Raw genomic sequence first — 18,596 nt, forward strand, 5'->3', positions numbered from 1 at the left:
ACAGAAATGGTAGCTTGTTTCTTCTTTAGTAAAATGAAAACCTGACATTATGTTGATGCTGCCATTTTAAACAACTCGACCGCTGCAGCCTGAAAGCCCAGGCTACCGCCCAAGTGCAAAGCCTCTGCGTTTCTGGGGGAGAGCCGGAGGCCGAGGAGGCGAAGGGACTGCTCAAGGACACACAGCCAGTCAGTGACAACGCTGGGCTTCCGGTGCACACCTTCAGATCCGCTCGGTCCCCCCCACCTCTCCCTGGTGGCCTCCGTGTCTTCCTCAGGAGTCTGTTTTATCCCCCCCTCCCCCGAGAAGGAGCCATTGACCAGAGCACCCCAGTGCCACCAGGAGCTATTCTTAGGGACCACAAGGGGGCCCTTCTAGCACGTGGAAGGCCCTTGGGCTGTGCTCCAGTAGCTGCGTGCCCCGTGGGCACCTGACGAACTCCCCTGCTCCACACTCCACTCGATGGTGAATGGCGCTACCCTGCAGTTATTCCAGGAAAGTGTGATTATAACTAGATCATATTCGCTCAATTACTGGATCATAATCAAGCACTGATGACGTGTTTGGCACACCCAGCCTGTGCTGTAGCCAAACTAAGAACAGTCCCTGCCTGAGGGCAACCAGCATTGGGGGGCCTGGCATCGAGAATGCCACCAAAACAGCCAACACTTATTGCTGTGTTTCTATGGACCAGGCGCCCTGCTGCGTGCTTCGTATGGACCAGCTCTCCCCTGAGAATGGGACAGGCAATGAGGTGCAGCTTTGTTCCCCAGGTATAGTAAGTACATTGGGCAATATTTGGAGACATTTTTGATCATCCCACTTGGGGAGAGGGAGGACTATTGGGCAGAGGCCAGGATGGGCCTCCACGGGCCACATGTGGGCCCCCACGACAAAGACTTGCCCAACCCAATGTGGACGATGAGGGTTAACGTGACCACAGTCCCACGGGTCACACCCTGAAACGACAGCACTCTCCTCCCGGGCATGCCGCAGGGCCCGGAGGCCCGAAGGTGCCCACAACAACCACAGCACCGTCACTGCCGTGTTCCGGCGGGGGACCTGAGGCCTGCAGGGGCGCCAGATGGACCCCGCGGGAGCTGACTCCAGAACCTTGCACTGCAGCCCTGGGCAGGCCGGGTGCCCCCACCAGCCTGCTGCTGGGGTCCTCGTAGCGGGGACCTGCTCTTCTGGGCTTCAGTGTCTGCCTCTGAGCTGTAGGAGGCGTGACTCCCCCTCAATGACAGGATGGTGAAAAGCGTGGGTTCTGGAGCCAGTCTCGCCTCAACGCCTTCCGCGTGACCTCATCTTTAAAACAGGAGTAAGGACAGTCCCTACCTCACAGCACAGCAGTGAGGGTGATGGTGATGGCGAGCAGTCAGTCAGTGTCAGCGCGGGGACAGTGACTTTCCAACCGTCGCCATCAGTCCCACCATAAATGACCGAGTGCCTCTTCTGTCTCAGATGCATCCCCTGCAATGCCCTCCTCACTCACCCGTGGGCCTCGCTCTGGCCTCAAATGTGCTGAGGCTGCTGCTGCTCTGGGCCTTGACCTTGAATGTGCTCTTCTGTCTGCTGAGTGCTCCATCCCTTCCTGCGTCTCCGTTACTCTTGGCTCAAAGGTCACCTTTCCCATGAGTAGCCCATATTCGATTGCGGGTGTGCAAGGTACACGCACACACATTCACACCCTCCTACCCCACTTCCCCGCTTTGTCCGTCTCCGCTGCAGGAGTCACCATCCCGCACACTCCATCGTTTACTTGTCACTTTTGTCTCACCCCCACATAGTGGAAGCTCCCAGAGCACAGGATTTGGGGGCTCTTTTTGCTCATTGTTGACTGCTGTATTCCCAGCACCTAGAACAGTGCATGGTACACAGTAGGTGCTCAATAAATACTAGTTGAATGACGGATTGGATAATTCCCACCTAGATCACGCAGACTGAGCAAGTTGTTGTTGGGGGTAGGGTGTGTCTGAAAGACTAAGGAAGACGCAGCGATTATAAATCATGTCTAGGTTTGGTGGGAGCAAGGTCAGGGGCTGGTGTGGGATCCCCCAAAGCCCCCCTACCTCACTCTGCAGGGCATGAGCTTTCTTGGCCCAGGCCATCTTCAGGTCCTCAGGCAGCGCCGTGAACTCGTGGCAATGTGTCCTGTAGTCACAGTCGCTGGCCAGGGCCTGGGCCTTCCTGGCGTGGACCAGGTGCACCATGTCCATGGGCAGGTGGTACTGGGCTCGGCTGCCGGCTGCCTCCCTCCGGTACTGATGCTCGCTCTGCAGCTGGCCCATCCGCCGGCAGTGCTGGAGCCGGGGGTCGTCGCTGACGCTTCGGGGCCCAATCAGCTTCCCTCTCTCCTTCACAAAGTCATGTCTGTAGAGAAACTGCAAGGGAGGGCCAGCCGGTCAGCTGGAATCCCGTCTGCGTGTTTTCATTGCAGAACCCAGAAAGATCACCCGTTCTTATGCCGGGAGGTGACGATTGCAAGAGAAACCACAGTGAGGTTGGCCTGAGAGCATGCTTCCTCCCCGAGGGATGGACAATCAAAAAGCATCCCTCCCTCCTTCCTTCCTAATTACAACCAGACCCTCAGAGCCAGCGCAGGGGCCTCTTGCCCCATTCGAGTCCTGCGCGGCCAAGAGGAATCCATCAAAAAGGGTAAAAAGAAACGTGTGCTAGGTCCATTCCCACTTGGCAAAACATTGAACCCGAAAGACAGGACCTATTCATTTGAAGTCCACGTGTTCTGTGATTTGTTCACAGGAAGGAGAAAGTCACCTTCACGTCCCAAAGCTACGGACGCTATCGGCGGAATGGCTGAACGCAGCCAACGTGGGAAACTACAGAGAGGCAGGAGCAGATGTGCTGGGGCTGCGTGACGATGTCTGTTGTGAGTTTTCTTCCCAGTTCTGGGTGGAGGTAGCAAGCAGGCCCTTCCCACGTTGGGGGGTGGGGGGAGGGGGACGGGGTGGGAGGCAACGGTTGCCCAGACATTGCAATTCGAAACAAATTGTCATCTCCTTCCTGCCGGATACCTTTGCCCGAATTAAGCTTCTGACGAACAAGAGCTTCCCTCCCCTCCCTTCCGTCCAAGAATCTCATTTAGAACTAATATATTCTACAGGTGACATCCTGTCTCGCACGGTGATAGATTTGCTTTAATTCGGGAAAATCAGCCCCAGACATTGTTTTACATGAAGTGAACAGAGACTAGGCAAGAGGGAAGGCCGTATCATTCCACTCACATCGCTGGCTATCTCTCCAGAGACCCGGGCGGCCTGGAACGGGAGCGCGTCTGTTGTCAGCCTGTAGCCTTGAGCACGGAGATTATGCCAGGATTCCTTGTATTTTGCCTGCCATAGAAACACATGTAGATTTTCTTTTTAAAAAATTACATGAATCCACGAACAAAGGCTACCCCTCTCATTGTGTAGTACAGTGTCCCAGAATCGATCTCTGACAAGCCAAAGCTTTCTATTTGGCAAAGAAAATCTCATTAGCACACCCACGGTAGCAGGCTCTGTTACGGGCGCCAGACATTTGTGAGGAGGTATATTTAACACGAGCCTCTACGAGACACATTTGTTTTTTAAAGTTCCTGGGGACGCTGGAAGGGTCATGATGAGATCCCACCGCAGACATGCGGGGCTTTGGAGCGTGCTCGAACGTCAGCGAGAAGACAGGCTCACTTACGTCACTCAGATTGGCTGCGTTTGTCTTCGCTCGGACAAACTCGGGCAGACCCAGAGTCATCGTGTACTGGTGTCTCGCGTCCTCCCCGGCTGCTTTATAGAGGCGCTGAGCAAAACAGAAAGGAAAAAAAAAAAAAGAAAGGGAGGAGAAAAGCAAGATAAGTGCTGGGCATTTCTGCAGGGCCAGAGGCCACTCCCTCGTCAGCAGTTGGGGAAACACATCCGCTAAAGGCCATTCTGTGTGTCCAGGGGAGTACACCTTCGGTCTGGGGGAAGGTGTTTCTTTCAGTGAAGACAGTCTTCCGTGAGTCACACTAGGTGACATGGAAGGAATGTGTAAGAAACTGCACGTTCCTTTTGATGAGGTTCAGGGCGTGTTACCCCAAAACACGGCTCCTTGCATGTGGACTAGTTTGAGCTGAAGGAACATGAGAAACGCAGGTGCTAGAAGGACCCCCCTGACTGTCCCCCTGACTGTCCCCCTGAAGCCTGTCATAGACCCTCCAGTGAGGGGTGTCCCCCTGTACCCGAGGACAGGGGAAGCATCCTTCTCTCTGATGATGCAGGGACACAGGACCAGAAAGGCGGCCTCAGCAAAGAGACCGCACCCAGTCCCCCCCAACCTTCCTGCACCTAGCTTCCACCCTTGTCCCGGTCGTCAGCCCCAGCAAAAAGCGCTCAGGTTTAACCATTTCTTCAGGGCTTCGTTTCCTTGCGGAGGCTGCCCTCTCACATGAAGCTCAGATGAAATAAACGTTTAGGTTTTTCTCTTGTTAATCTGTTTTTTGCTACCAGGCTCTAGCCCAGAACCCAGGATGGGTAAAGAAAAAGGTATTTTTTCCTCCCCTGGACTTGGCTCAGTAACAGTCTGAGGAAAGAAAAGCACATTTGGGAACACGAGCGAGGGTCTTCCCCTTGCAGACACCTTCCTCGAGGACTCAGCGTACGGACAGCACAAGACCTGGGAGCATTAGGTGTTGAAAGGGGGGTTCCCCAACCCTAGCCTGCATTCCTCACTAAAGGACTGGATCCCCCAACCCCCATCCCGGGGGTGAAATCACACGGTACTGCCCCCAGTGGCCTCGGCCGGTGCAAAAACATTTATTCACGGGGTTAGAAATGGGACCGTGGCCGCTGAGTCCTCTGGGCCCAGAGCCCTGCCTAAGGGGCTTTGTCACCCCACAACGCCCAGCTCACAAACCAAGCAAGGAAGGTTCACTGGGGATTTAAACCGGACAACATCTGTACACAAGCCCTTAGGATGTTCTTAGTCCAAGCTGCTGTTTCTTACTTTGTGACTTGGGGTGAGCATGGGAACTAACAGTCTCCACGGCCAAATCTCAACTGACTTCTAAAACTTCGAGCCCGAGGGAGAATCTTGAAAACTACAGAGGATGCAGCATTGAATCCTCTGTCAAGCTCGCTTTCCATTTCAAACTTGTCAGAGGGCCACTAAGAAGAAGTAGACCTGGACAGATGATTTTAGGGAATGAGATTCCTCCCTCTGCATCACTCTCTGATAGGGATAGTCAATCGACTAATGGATGACTGAGAAGACGGGATAGAAATTGGAGAAGCCTGACCAACAATATCGTCTAGAACCGTCCTTGGCGAACCACAAACCCTCCCTGTAGTGATCGTCAGAATGACAATAGAGAAGTTGTTAGCCAATACAGAACGGTAAGCCAGTACTTCTCAAATGCTAATGTGCGTTCCCATGGGTCCGGGGTGGGGCCTGAGGTTCAACATTTCTAACAAGTCCCCAGGGGATGCAGAGGCTGCTCGCTGCTCTGTGATTGCCCTTGGGAGGAAGACACCAGCCTTAGCCAGCTTTCCACCTGAGCCTTCTCTCCTTCTGGGCAATATTCAGGCTCCACACAAAGACACCCCCGTCTCCCAAACCTCCCTGCCAGCACACAGGCTTTCCACCACCTCCCCGAGCCCACACCCACTCACATACTTCTCACAATCGAGCAGGTTTTTTTTAAAGCCCATTCACTGCAAAGCCCTCAGGAGGAGAGTTTACCTCGTTCGTGATCTGGTTGCTGAGTTTTGCGTGAAGGAGGCTGGGCGTGTCTGTCACAGACGTGTACTTGAAGGACTGGGGGTTCTGACGGTATTTACTCTGCATTCACACGCAAGACAGAAGAAGAAGTCTCGGTAAGATATAAAACCGGCAGAAGGACCAGCTCTTGAAACACTATCGCAAAGCCTCCTTTTTGCAAAAGCGGTTAGCCTGTCCCTGGACTCTAGTCCCTCACCTGCTCCCATGCCCTCAGAACTCAACGGGATGAAGACTCAGGGAGGGGCACACGACAGACTCCGATGCTGAACGGCGGGAAAGGGAGAGCTAGTCCTTAGCTGTGAGTGTGAACGTGGCTATTGAAATGCAAGTTTGCAATTGCAGTTGTCTTTGCTTGCGACAGATCCAGGGCTCCTCGGCTTCGGGAGCGTATGAGAAACACCTGTACAGCTTAAACTCTGTGTACATACATAGAGAGACCTGCACCCACCCCTGGAGACCAGGGGTCAGGAAATCGTCAGTGGGCCCAAGGTTCTGGATGTTTTTAAAGTTCCCCAGAGGATTTGAATGTGCCACAAGGTTTAGAAACCACTCGGTTTAGAGATTTCATTGGAAAAGCAAAGCACAAAGTTAAATCTAAACTTTGGTGGATTCCGCTTGTCCAGAGCTCCTAATAATTGAGGTGCACCGGGCCTGGCCACTGACCACCACAACTTCCAGGTCCTTCCATTATGCCCTCCTGTCCTTGATCGACCAGGAATGGAAGTCCTAGAGCCCTCTCGAGGGTGAGCAAGGCTCCTCAGGACTCAAAGAGCTTAGAACGCCAGACTCCTGTACTTTTACTAAGAAATTATTACCAAGCTTAAGGCCACTATTTCATATACAGCAGCCAGAGAAGCACAGTACTTAAATTAGTACTCACCCTCACAAAAAAACTAAGCAGAAGAGGCGTGACTATTCCCATTTGACTGATGAAAAAGCTGAGGCCCAGAGAGGGCAGGTGACTGGCTTGAAGTCACATAGCAAATGGGCGCTGGCCTAGAATTTCACTCTCCATCAGTTGGTCTCCAAAGCCTACCCTCTTTACACTGTACCACAGGGCCGGTCTCCAAAAGGACAACAAGGAAAGTATATCTTATGGGTCAGTGAATAATTCTTATATGTTAATAGAGGAACTGACTTGATATCTGCAAAGCTGTCTTAAATGCCATTGGATCTGAAGAGAGAATCCAGTGAGAAGAGAGGCCAGGCACGAGGGTACCAGCCAGGCACCAGTGTTAAAACAGTGTTACAGGTAACTCACTTGCACAGCAAAAAAAAACAAATCGATGGTTGCAACAACCACCTTTGCTATGGAAACGTCCTTGACGCCCCTCACCCCCTCCAGCCCCGGTTACCTCACTGATGAGTTCAGATGCTCTTTTTCTCCCTTCAATCTCCAACGTGCCTGGAATGACGCAGGCTACGCCTCGCATGAAGTTCAGGTCCGACCGGTACACATTCTACAGGGAGCAACAGCGGGAGTCGGAAAGCCAAGCTCACAGGACGCGGAGGCAGAGAGAAGCCAGAAGACGCCCCCCAAGACGTCTTGTACTCAGCGAACACACTCAGTAAAGAGGCTCATTAGGGCCAAAGACGTGCATCAGAAGAAAACTCGGCCGTCCCTCGCCTCCAGCTGTTAGAGAGGCGCCGGGCAGAGTTTTATTTGAATGTGGCCTATCGAAAACTAAACGCTGCAGTGCGCTGTGGTTAGAAAGTCCGTTGTCTCGGGGCAAAGGTGGCAGTGGTTTACTAGGTCTTCTAAAACAAAGCCCAGAAGCAGAGGGTGGCACTAAGGAATCGTGGGTTAGGGAAGAAAAAATGAATCCATTATCCCTTGGCGAAGGCCTGTCTCGGTCTGCGTGGGTGGGGGCGCGTATGGGTACCTGACTGATCTGGGTTGACAGTTTAGAGGCGCCCCAAGTTCACTCCCCTCCAGCCACCGTGGTGCCCCTGGGCAGGCACTCTGCCTTCAAATCACCATCACGAGGGGACGTGGGGCGATCGAGGGCTCTGCTCGAGTGACAGGGCCCTCCCCACCTTGAGCAGAGCCTGGCAGCTGCCCGTCCCTACAGCTGTTCCTGACAGTTCATGTCGCTCAGTAAACACTGAGCACGGGCACGAGGTCTAAGCCCACGACAGGCACCCAGATCTGGGTGCCGCTCGGCTCGCGGGCGCTGCCAAACCAGGATGCAGGGTTGGTTTGAAAAACCAGCGGGCTGGGAAGCGAGGCTGCCACTGCCTGTTGGGGTGAGACGTCCTGCATTTCTTTGGGAGCGAGGGAAATCCTCAGTGCCTCCCCACACCCCACCCCCACCTCCTGGGCCTGCCTGCTTCAGCAAACTGAGGTGCACGCTGGGAAGGCACAACCAGACTCCGGACCCCCTTCTCACTTAGAGCCCGGTGATCTTGGGTAAGCCATTTAACTCCTTAGAGCCTCACTATTTCTCCCTCTGTAAAATGGGGACAAAGACCATAGGAGGATGGTCATTTTGAGCCTTAAATGAGACAGGACATGAAAGCACAATGCTTAGAATTCGGCAGAGGTACTCACGACATGATTGCTGGTTTTGGATCATGTAGTTGTGTTTACACAGTGCTAAACGGGAACACTGGGGTGGGGTTTCACAAGCAACCCCCGGTTTCAGACTCCTCTTCTCTGGAGCACCCCCATCCCCACGCAGCCACTGAGCCAAGGGGAGCTGGCAGGTCACTTACTGCCTCGTGGTCAAGTCGGACTGGAAAGGGCCCTGGGACGGACGCCAGCTCTCCCTACCTCGCTCTGCAACCGGTGAGCCTTCTTGGCACAGCTGAGCCTCAGGTCTTCCGCCAAGGAAGTGTGCTGGGGCAGCGGGCGTCTGTAGTCCTGGTCGCTGGCCAGGCTCTGAGCCTTCCTGGCATGCACCAGGGTCACCATGTCCAGTGGCAGATGGAACTGCGCCTTTGAGTGCTCCAGGCCTTTCTTGTAATTCACCTGGAGACACGGACAGATCACCGGCAGCTACTTCAAAGCCTCCATTCGCCTCAGGAGTATCAGGGACAGCAACTGCCATGTCACCGTCCCCGGCCACCCCGGGGGGGTGTTCTGGGCAGGGCCAGGATCCTTTCTTTCCGGACAGGACTCACCCCCAGGTCCTAACGCTCACTGCCCCCAGCTCCTGGAGGTCACTCCTCTGGATGACAAAGACCCACGGTCCCCCCAGTTGGGGAAGATACAGATGTTCGAGGGGCAGATAAAATGTCAATGATTTCCTTGCTCAAGAGTGGCTCTCTCCACTTTCCAGAGCAAGAGGACGCGTGGCTAGCCTGAGTCCTCCCACCAGAGTTCCTTCCCATCACCTTCTCAAGGTCAGGTTCTAGACACCAGGAAGTTTCCTCTCAAGCTAGGTCATGAAGACCTTCTTCAAAGCTTTCCTAGAAACCTGGGAGCCAGGTGCGGTAGGTGGGTGCTTGGAAAACTGGTTCTGACAGGTGGGCATTCCCAAGGGCCCAACAGATATCCTGAGGGAGAAGGGGGTGGGCGTTTGTGGACCACACACTCCGCTACAGTTCCAGGAGAAGCTGTCTGCAGGTCTGTGAAGCTCACTCCAGGCTTCTTGGGAGTCAGACACAAAATCACCATCTATTCCTCTTCTATCCTTCCCAGGGACTTCCAGAAGCTCTGGCCACTCCTGCCTAACCCGAGAGTCCCACCTCCATGAACCCTCCCCTCAGCCCTACTGTAAAGTCAAGGGCAAGTCCCATCCACCCCACGCCCTTAGGCCAGCATCCCAGGATGGAAAGGGGGAAACAATGTTAGAAAAGGGGACACCGAGGCAGAGAATGCTTGAAGGGGCGGGAAGACCATGAGATGTGGGCTGGCTCTACCCCTTTCTTGCTGATCTTAGGCAGGGGCGGAGCCACTCCGAGTCTAGGTCTCCTTATCAGTAAGCCCAGGGAGAGCAAATAGATGAAGTCCCTAGAGACAGTATGACGGTTAAATGAGCTATTGCATGTAAAAGTGTTTGGCCCTCTGTCACATGTTGTCACATATTAGATTTTATCACTGCCATTAGCCAACACACACATGTATGTGCAAGGGGACAGAGTGCACACACACACACACACACACGTGTGAGCACTCAGTGGGGTGAAATCAAGGGTTGCGATCTGAGAGGCCTCCAGGAGCCAGAGAGGCAGCCAAACTGAGTGAAGAAGAAACTGGGGGAGGAGGGGGTGGCTGCACGGCCAGGAGGGCACAGGTGCCTTCGCGTGCAGCTCCCTGTGATCGAGGTCAGCCGTAGCTTTGAAAACTCCAGGTCCAACTTCTGGCCAGAAGTCTTAAACTTTCCCATAAAATCTCTGTGTTTAAAGGCTTGCCATTAGTTCACTCTGTAAACCAACCAAAAAACCTCTGCAGTCCCAATCCAGACCCCAGGTCCCTTTGTGCGGCCATCGGCCAAAATCATAGAACGCCCAGCCTCGGAGGGAGCAAGAGGTCAGCTAGCCCGACCACTCCCCTGATGGAGGGAGAAGCTGACATCCAGAGGGGCCAATGGACCTGGCCATGCCACGGAGGCAGTGGGGCAGAGCCAGCGACCACGACCAGGAGCACGGTGGGCATCAGTGGGCTGTGCGTGGTGGGGGGCGGGGGCGGCTCTGGGGCACGTGCTCCCACTTACCTCGCTCTGCAGCGAGCTGGCGTGCACTGCATGCGCAAGGCTGATATCATCTTCCAAGCTCCGGGAGCCGAGCATCTGCCCTTTCATTCTCTCAAATGCCTCTTTGTATTTGTACTAAAGGGAAAGAGAACAGGAGAGAGGAACAGCTCGGGGACACGGGACACGGAATGGAAGAGGTGGGTATTGGGCGAACATGTTTTGTTCTTTTGACAGTCACTGGGTGAGTTGAAAGAAACGCGTGGGAGTCATCAAAAGGCCTGTTCTTTCATATGCAAGACTCCCAATGACTGAAGGGCCGGGGCACGGAATGGCAGGCCGAGGGAGGGCTTGGGCAGCCCGCGCCGGAGGAAGGTGGGTGCCTCGTTAGCAGTCTCTCCACGTGGACTCGCTTTAGGAAGCCACTTGGCGGAGGGTGCATTTCATCTGCCCAGGGTCCGTGTTTACAAAGCACGTGGCTTTGTACCCCAGCAAGGGCAGTTTTTGTTATAGCTTCTTTCTCCCTGGTTGTTACCTGAGAGCCCTAACACAGTCAGTTGGGAGAGGAGAGGAGGTTAACCACAGGCAAAAAGGAAAAAAAAAAAAAAAAAGGCGGGGGTCAGGGACAGAAGGCACAAAAATCGGTTAGGATTAAACACTGGCGCGGGGTGGGCGGGAGTTGGATGCTCACGTCGCTGACGATTTCACCAGATGCCTTCGCTGCCTGGAACGGGAGGGCATCCAGTCTCAGCCTGTATCCCCCGTCTCGAAGTTTGCTCCAGGACTCCTTGTACCGGGTCTGCGGGGAAGATGCGCACTCACACCGACGGCGCGCCGCCCGGTGGCTTCCCACACTCCCGTCACCCAAACGGGAACCTGGTTGGCTGTGGGTTTTTCTCCCATTTGGGAGTCAGAGATCACTGGGGCTTCGCAAAAGCAACCAAAGAGCTGGATCCTGCCTCCTGCCCACCCTTGGAGGGGGAGCCATGGGTGGAGGGTAGGGGTTAAAGGCAAGAGCTCTGGAGCTGGAGAGACCCAGATTTCTCTGAGCAGCAGGTCGACTGCAAGAAGGAGGCAGGGGGCTGTATGTGCATGGCCCTTTATGCAGGATAAAGAGAACTCAGCTGCCTCTATCCAAGAAGAGCAAAGGGGGGCAAGAGAGACTATGGAGATGAAGGCCCCCATTACCTCCTTGCCACGGCCCCTGGATAGACTCACTGCATCCTGATGCCCGCGTACCAGTCCCACAGTACCGATGCCCTTTGCACTAAGGCATGTTTCCTAGTCTCCTCCTGGTAAATGACCTTGACTCTCCTGCAGGACCAGCTCCACAGTTTGCAGGGCCCCGTGCAAATGAAAATGCAGCCCCCTTGTTCAAAAACATCACACATTCCAAGACGGTGACAGCAGAGCATCACACCAAGCAGGGCCCTTCTGGGCACAGGATGCCGTGCATCTGCACAGGTCCCCTGGGGTCTCGCACCTACAAGCCTCGCCCCCCACCCGCCTCACCTCGCTGATATTCATGGCATTCAGCTTGGCCAGCAGGACTTCAGGGAGGTCAGCCGTCTGCGTGTAGTGGTGCTTTATGTTTTCTCCTTGTTCCTTGTATAACCTCTGTGGGTGGAGGGAGAGAGGTTTTGCATTAAACCCAGAAGCCTCTCCCAAGCAGGCATCAGCCAAGCTGAACTCCAAGAGACAAGGGTGCTGCAGCGGCCCCCTCCCCACAGAGACAGGATCAGGGGCGCCCCGCCTCCATTGAGATTTCACAGCGGGCACGGGGACAGGTGTCTCATTCTCTCCCAAGTTCTACATCCCCGCTCAGAGCCTGACAGGCTGAAACGTTCCCCTGGGTTAACGCCCCGCCTGCAGCACACCCGCAGAGAGGGGCGGCCAGTGAGGGCCGAGGTCCCAGTTAACATCGGTAACTTTGTTATTAACTGTAAGCTAGGAGAGGGCACGAAAGTTCAGGAGGCGTGAGAGACGATGGCGCTCCCACAGGGGAGGTTTCCCCTGGACTGACTTCAGTCCTCATCCCCTCTCCCATCTCCAGGAGTCTCATGCCAGTAGCTGTCTCCTGAGTGGGGCCGGGGCGCTGTTCACCCAGAATGCTGATCTGGGCGTACGATGTTCTAGCACTGAGCAGTGGCACAGGGAGTCGGCATCAGCCACCAGAGAAAGTTTCTTCTAAACGGGGCTTTTTTTTTTTTTCCATCCCAAATCTCATTCGCTGTGTCCAAGGTTCTATGTATCACAGCAGTGCCCCCTAGAGTTGGTTAGGGTAAGGAAGGAGCGTGAATCGGGTTCCTTTGTACAAAAGTCCTCGTTTCTCAGAGTTCAGTTTGGTTCTGATGGGCTGATCATCAAGGTATGCTCAATTCCTAACCCCAGAAGTTTGTAAATCATCCCGGAAAACATTCTGACAGGTGCTCGGGCCATTTCAGAATGCCTGGCGAATAAGGCACGGCCCAAGTAATGTGCTCAGTTGGGAAACAAGGGAGAGAATTTTGAACCCCCTCCCTCCAGGGTTTGTAAATCCTCCTTGTGGCAAGTTGAAAGGCTGGGGGATATGCATAAGGTGTCTCTGCCCTGCGCAGAGGTCTCTGGGCCTCTCTCAGTAGAATCAGCCAAACAGGGCCGATTCGTGCTTCTTAGGAACCCATCATTCAGATGAGACTCCAATGAACCCTTCGCCGAGGGAACAAAAGGCCAGATCTTGGTTCACGTTAAACTGAGAATATGGAAAATGGCTTGAAAGTTTCGTCCAACGCACGGACATCAGACCCAAATCATTTTCAAAGCCTCGGGGAAATTCCAAGAGGAAGAATTCCTGCCCTTGGGTCCCAAGGAGCCCTGAGCGTGGCTTTCATTTTACGGTCACTGAGAATTTCACCCCAAAGTTCCAGTTCTGAAAACAATGCTTTAAAATAAAAAAGGAGCGGGGGTGGGGGGCAGAGGAAAGCCCCACCACCGAGAAACCGGCGAGACATGCAAATGGGAAGAAATGAGGGCACAGGGCTGTGGGGTGGCGGAGCCCCAGTTGGCATCTGCATCCTAATGAGGAAGCACCCCGCCACGGCGAGCCTCAGCAAAGGACAAGAAGCTCCTTCATCCTTAGAACAACAGAAGGAGCAAGCCAAGAACCCCTCGGCTTCAATCGCGGCGTTGAAAGAAGCGCCCACTCTTACAGTCATAATGTATAGACATTATCGCTTACATCCACTGCTTGGGTGTAACTAATTCTGGCCTGGACCATCTCCGGCGTGTCTTTAATACTGGTAAACTTCAAAGCATCTGGATGCTGACGGTACTTCTTCTGTTGAGCAGGAAAAGATCAAAGCTGTGAATTTTGTGCTGCTCTTTCATGCCATTTGAAAGAGAAAAATCATAGGTTGCTCGAGATTAGAGCGAATTTGTGAACATAATTATTATTCGGCTTCCTCCATCTTTATATCCTCGGTGACTTCAGGTTAATATTTGTTTCCATTTAAGAATAACCTCGTGTCAATTAACATTAAAGTATTTCTACCTGGTGCAAAGAAAACATCTCAAAATTAGGTTATGCCAGTAAAATACTGTGGGATACACACTTAGGAAAGGATTTTTTTTTAACGAGGCTTCAGATGCTGTCTCACAGTTGTTTACATATCTTAGTGTGGGTCTCCCAAGCAAGAAAGAACATTCATCGCTACGTTTATCAACAGGAGTTTTCTGTTTTCTTCCCACAAAGGACTCGGCAGAGGTGATCACAGTGAAAACTCTCGCATGTATCAGTTACTGATCGCAAGCTAATCACTGTTGAACCCAGTTCAGTTAACACACACAGTAACTCTCTGAACTGTTACCACAATAAGAAAAGGCTGACATCAGTGACAGGCGTCGTCACACCGTTTGAAAGACACTAAGACAACAACAACAAATCACAAAAACTTCAGTCCTGGGAGAGACCTGCAAACCCAATGCCGATTCTAAAAATCATGCCTAAGTTAATTTCTGTTTGGTTTTCAGAGTACATTACCAGGAGGCTAGACTGGTGCCCATCTTTGTGGAATTATGAAGTCTGCCTTTTCTCAACACAATTATTTTATAAACACTTCCTCATTTATCAAGTTGGACATCTGCATACCGGCTTGTCTTAAAAAGACACAGCTCAGTATGCGTCACCTGTTTGTGTAAATAAGAAGGTCAACTCTGCCCAAAGTCTGATTGGAACACAGCCACGCTCAGTCATCCGTGGACTGTCTATGGCTGTTTTCACGCTACAGTGGCAGAGTTGAGTAGTTGTGGCAGAAACCGCGTGGCCCAGAAAGGCAAAAATATTTACTATCTGGTCCTTTACAAAAGGGTTGCTGTCAGCTGCTTTGAAGGAGAGGTGAGTGTGTGTGTTTGTGGCTCTTTCGATAGAGCCTCACATTCCGTCAGAAAATTAAGAGGTCAGCCCAGTTTGACGCTAAACTGGAAGCAGGGCGAATTGCGTGAGATGAGGTGGTTGGGTCAAGCTGCTAAAAGATGTCTTGTCTTACTGAAGTTTGAGGGCCTGTATGAAGGATAGAAGGCACACAAATGTGTTGAGGAAGTTGGCAAAACGAGGTGGGAAATTAAGGCCACTGTAAGATAAATAGTTCCAGAAAGACCCCTTGGCTGCCAGATGTCAATGCATGAAGGCGTCATCTTGAAGTTTAATTAGCTGTGCAATGGCCTTTACTCTTTGTGTCTTTTTGTGAGTGGGGCCCATGTTGAGAGCTTGGGCCCCTGATGCCCCCCGTTTGTTCCTGTAAGTTTCCCACATGCATCTTCCTAACGTGGCCTTTCCTTAACGAGACTGAGCACCAGGGCATTCTGGGCCTTGAATGCTGACTAATGTCCCTGAAAATTAGGGCGATCGGAGTGAGCCCACTTTTGAAATCAGCTCTGTGATGGGTCGGGTAACTAGAACGCTCTCCAGCTGTCCAACAGCAATGCTGAGTAAGTGTGTTTGCAAATCCATCATAGGTGTCTTTCTGTTTTAATGACACATGCAGCCTCCTCCTGAGACCAAACAAGGTCCCAGGCAGCTCACTGCCAACGCCGAAGCTTCCCGGGGCTACGGCCATATAGCCCCCACCCTGAAAAGTCCAGGAGGACCGGGCTACTCTGAAAACAACTGAACACACGCTCACTGGCCTTCTGAGCAAGTCCCCGTCCAGACACACGTGAACAGGGGTGGACCCGGGTGGTTTGAGGGAGTGCGGGCTCTCCGTGAGCGTGAGCCAAGGACGGCTGCCCGGCGTGTCCAGGCAAGTGGGTCTCCACTTTTCGGCAATGTCTGGAAGTATTTTCAGTTGTCACAACTGGGCAGTAGGTGCTACTGGCATCTGGTAAGTAGAGGCCAGGGATGCTGCCAAACGTCCTACAAGGCCCCCACAACAAAGATGATCGAAAGGTCCATCTTTGGTCCATAGTGCAGAGACAGATAAGCCCTGACCTGCTCAATGAGACTGTCCTAAGATGTGAGGGAACACCCCTTTTCATAGAGCCAGAGCGCCCTCAGGTCCAGGTAGGGTGGTTCCAAGGAGACCAGAGTGAGGTTTAAGTGGAAGCAACCCCCCCCCCCAACAAGAGAGAACCATGTCACGTGTTTGACACCGTATGCAAATTCAAAAACTGTTTACACTGTGTCTGAAAGAAAGGGAGAAAATGTGCAAAAAAATCACAAAGGGGCATTCTGGGAGCAATAAATGTGTCTTTTTATCATCTCTCCCGTGTTGCTTCATTAAAAAGGTAAGTTAGTGGGTAGCAATTGAGCTCCCGTTTGATTGTCATTATTATTCATAATATCATTTGTCACTCACTTTGTTTTTGCTGGGGCTCCACAGGCCCCTACTGGGGTGTGTTTGGTATGTGATTTCTCTCTAATTACCAGCCCCAGTCTGGGGGTTGAGGTCTTTCATGTAGCTTTGCCTTTTTCTTTGCCTTTTGAGTGGAAATTATTTTAATTTTATACAGAAATGCCACACGCCTAATGCAGCCAGGCCTGCCGCACGCTGTCAGGAAATCTCACCTCGCTAATGAGTTCTCCTGCCTTCTTCGCCTGCTCCACATTTAATGACCCGGTGGCGACCCAGCCTGCGCCTTTCATCCACTTCACATCTGCCCTGTATTGGTTCTGACAAAGGAGAAAGGAAAAAAAAAAAAAGAAAAAAGAAAAAGAAAAGGCAGGCCATTGTTGGTGTGCAGACATTGAAAGGGCTATTAACAGCTCCTGATGCAGCCTTGGTGGCAGCTGAGTCAAATGAGATGCCGCTTTTGTCTTAAACTTTCCTGCACTGTCACAGGTAAGGCTCCAAAAGGTAAATTAATTTCCCCTTTAATTGGAGCTGGTCCGTTGGATGGCGACTTCAGGCCCCGCCCAACGCTACTGGGGGCGAAGGGGGGCGGGGGCTGAATCAACCTTGTCCCTCATTAGGGACTCGTGTCTACCTCGGAAAAAGGAGCGTCCTCGGTGTCTGCTTTTCCCGGTTTCTTGTTTAAAATGACATGCAGGGGAGAAGAAAATGAGAATTCACAACAGAAGCCAGGTGGGGAGCTATTTGAGGGAATTTCAGAAGACATCCGAAGCTTTCCACGCAGCCAACACCTGCCTCGCACCTCACCTTGGTGCTGCGGGAAGGTGGGGGTGGGTTTCTCATTTCTTTACTTGCCATTGAGGGAGTCGTTTTGCTGGAAAGCCGTTAAATGGACACGTCTCTACAACAAACATATCCCCTATCCGTCCTGAAACAGCTCTGCCTGCAAGGGTGACGACATGGTACTCTGGGTGTCCACCTGGCAGCTGCTGACCTACCTTTTCAGTCCACCCACCTTCTTGTACCCGAGTCAACCGAAGACAAAAGAAAATAGAACCCGGCAGGTAACATAAGGAAAAGGGGAGAGGGCTGTTGATTTGTGCGCTGATCATTCTAAAAACAGGGACTACTGAGGCTGGAATGAGCGTCAGAGACGGACTCCTACGGGAAGCCACGGTTAAGAAGGTCACAAATTCATTTTCCCCTGACAATAAAAACGAAATATGGCAAACATATGCAGAACAGAACTCCAAGGGGAAAAAAGCAGCTTTATAATTATCCGTTTAGTCATATAGAATTTATAATGGGCATAATTTGAATAAGAGATAAACACGAGGAAGCTAAAATGTTCCCACCTCGGGACCCAGCAACAGGTATCCCGTAAGTATAAACTGTCGTGTTGAAGGATCTAGGAAACCCTTGCACCAACAGTAGTGCTCGCACGTGCCGCGCGCACACACACACACACACACACACACACACACATACACGGAGCTTACATCACTCTGCAAACTGTAAGCCTTCTTGGCCCACTCCACCTTCATGTCCGTGGGCAAAGCTGTAAAGTGATGCGATGCCGTCTTGTAGCCTATGTCGGTGGCCAAATGCTGGGCCTTGCGGGCGTGCACAAGGTGGACCATGTCCAGGGAGACGTGGCACTGAGACTTGGAGTCCTCGAATCCCTTTTTGTACTCCAGTTCGCTCTGCAGCTTGGACATTTGCAGTGAGTGGCTCATCTGCGAATCACCCTGGGCATCCTTTGCCCCGATGAGCTTCCCTCTGGACCTCTCATAGTCCTCCTTGTACTTCACCTAGGTGAGAGGAAGAGAGCCGGGGTAGACCAGAATTTCCTAAAAAAATTGTGGCGTTTCAAGCCATAGGCACGAAAGTTAAAACACAGCCATACCATAGGATCTTAACAGTACTAGTACCCTAAAAACTCTGCCTCCTTTGAACAACCTTTCATCAGACAATGAAATGAAATATTACTGCTCATCATTCCCTTTTCACCTCAGCTGCCAGGAAGCTCAGAGCCACAGACTACTCAGCTATAGAACAGTCTTCTCCCAATTTCCTGGTGACATTCCACCTTTGTCTATATATTTGCCATCACTCTTCCTGGATTTACTTTAAAGTGACCTGTTGCTTTCCTGAAAATCACTTTATAAAATCCTTTTCGGTATTAGGGAGGACATTATAAATAAAAAGTAGTCATGAAGTAAAAAAAGACACATAATATCCAAATACAACAGCTGTTTGAGAAGGGAGCTCAAATTAAAAAACAACAGGGCCACCCAAACATTTAGGAGTATGGGGGGCCGAAGGGAGCAGGCACTAGGCCAAGGGCAATGAGGATCGGGAGAAAGACTGAACATGGAAA

General features: G+C 52.2%; 1 protein-coding gene across 6 annotated transcripts in view; it reads right to left on the bottom strand.

Annotated features, from left to right (window-relative positions):
• The window catches only part of LOC123828683 (nebulin related anchoring protein), a 66,107-nt gene that overhangs the window by 11,803 nt on the left and 35,708 nt on the right, over positions 1–18,596 (bottom strand). For all 6 annotated transcript variants that reach the window (XM_045853764.1, XM_045853761.1, XM_045853759.1 and 3 more), the window contains 12 exons: positions 17,716–18,027; positions 16,432–16,536; positions 13,609–13,707; positions 11,904–12,008; positions 11,083–11,190; positions 10,416–10,529; positions 8,531–8,728; positions 7,113–7,217; positions 5,719–5,817; positions 3,694–3,798; positions 3,246–3,353; positions 2,073–2,384 (listed from right to left, as the gene is read on the bottom strand). In XM_045853764.1, coding sequence (XP_045709720.1) covers positions 2,073–2,384; positions 3,246–3,353; positions 3,694–3,798; positions 5,719–5,817; positions 7,113–7,217; positions 8,531–8,728; positions 10,416–10,529; positions 11,083–11,190; positions 11,904–12,008; positions 13,609–13,707; positions 16,432–16,536; positions 17,716–18,027 — 1,770 coding nt within the window. The remainder of the gene's footprint in view (positions 1–2,072; positions 2,385–3,245; positions 3,354–3,693; positions 3,799–5,718; positions 5,818–7,112; positions 7,218–8,530; positions 8,729–10,415; positions 10,530–11,082; positions 11,191–11,903; positions 12,009–13,608; positions 13,708–16,431; positions 16,537–17,715; positions 18,028–18,596) is intronic.

Source organism: Phyllostomus hastatus, unplaced genomic scaffold (assembly GCF_019186645.2).
Source record: "Phyllostomus hastatus isolate PE091 unplaced genomic scaffold, TTU_PhHast_1.1 phas_scaffold_1066, whole genome shotgun sequence".
NCBI lineage: Eukaryota > Metazoa > Chordata > Mammalia > Chiroptera > Phyllostomidae > Phyllostomus > Phyllostomus hastatus.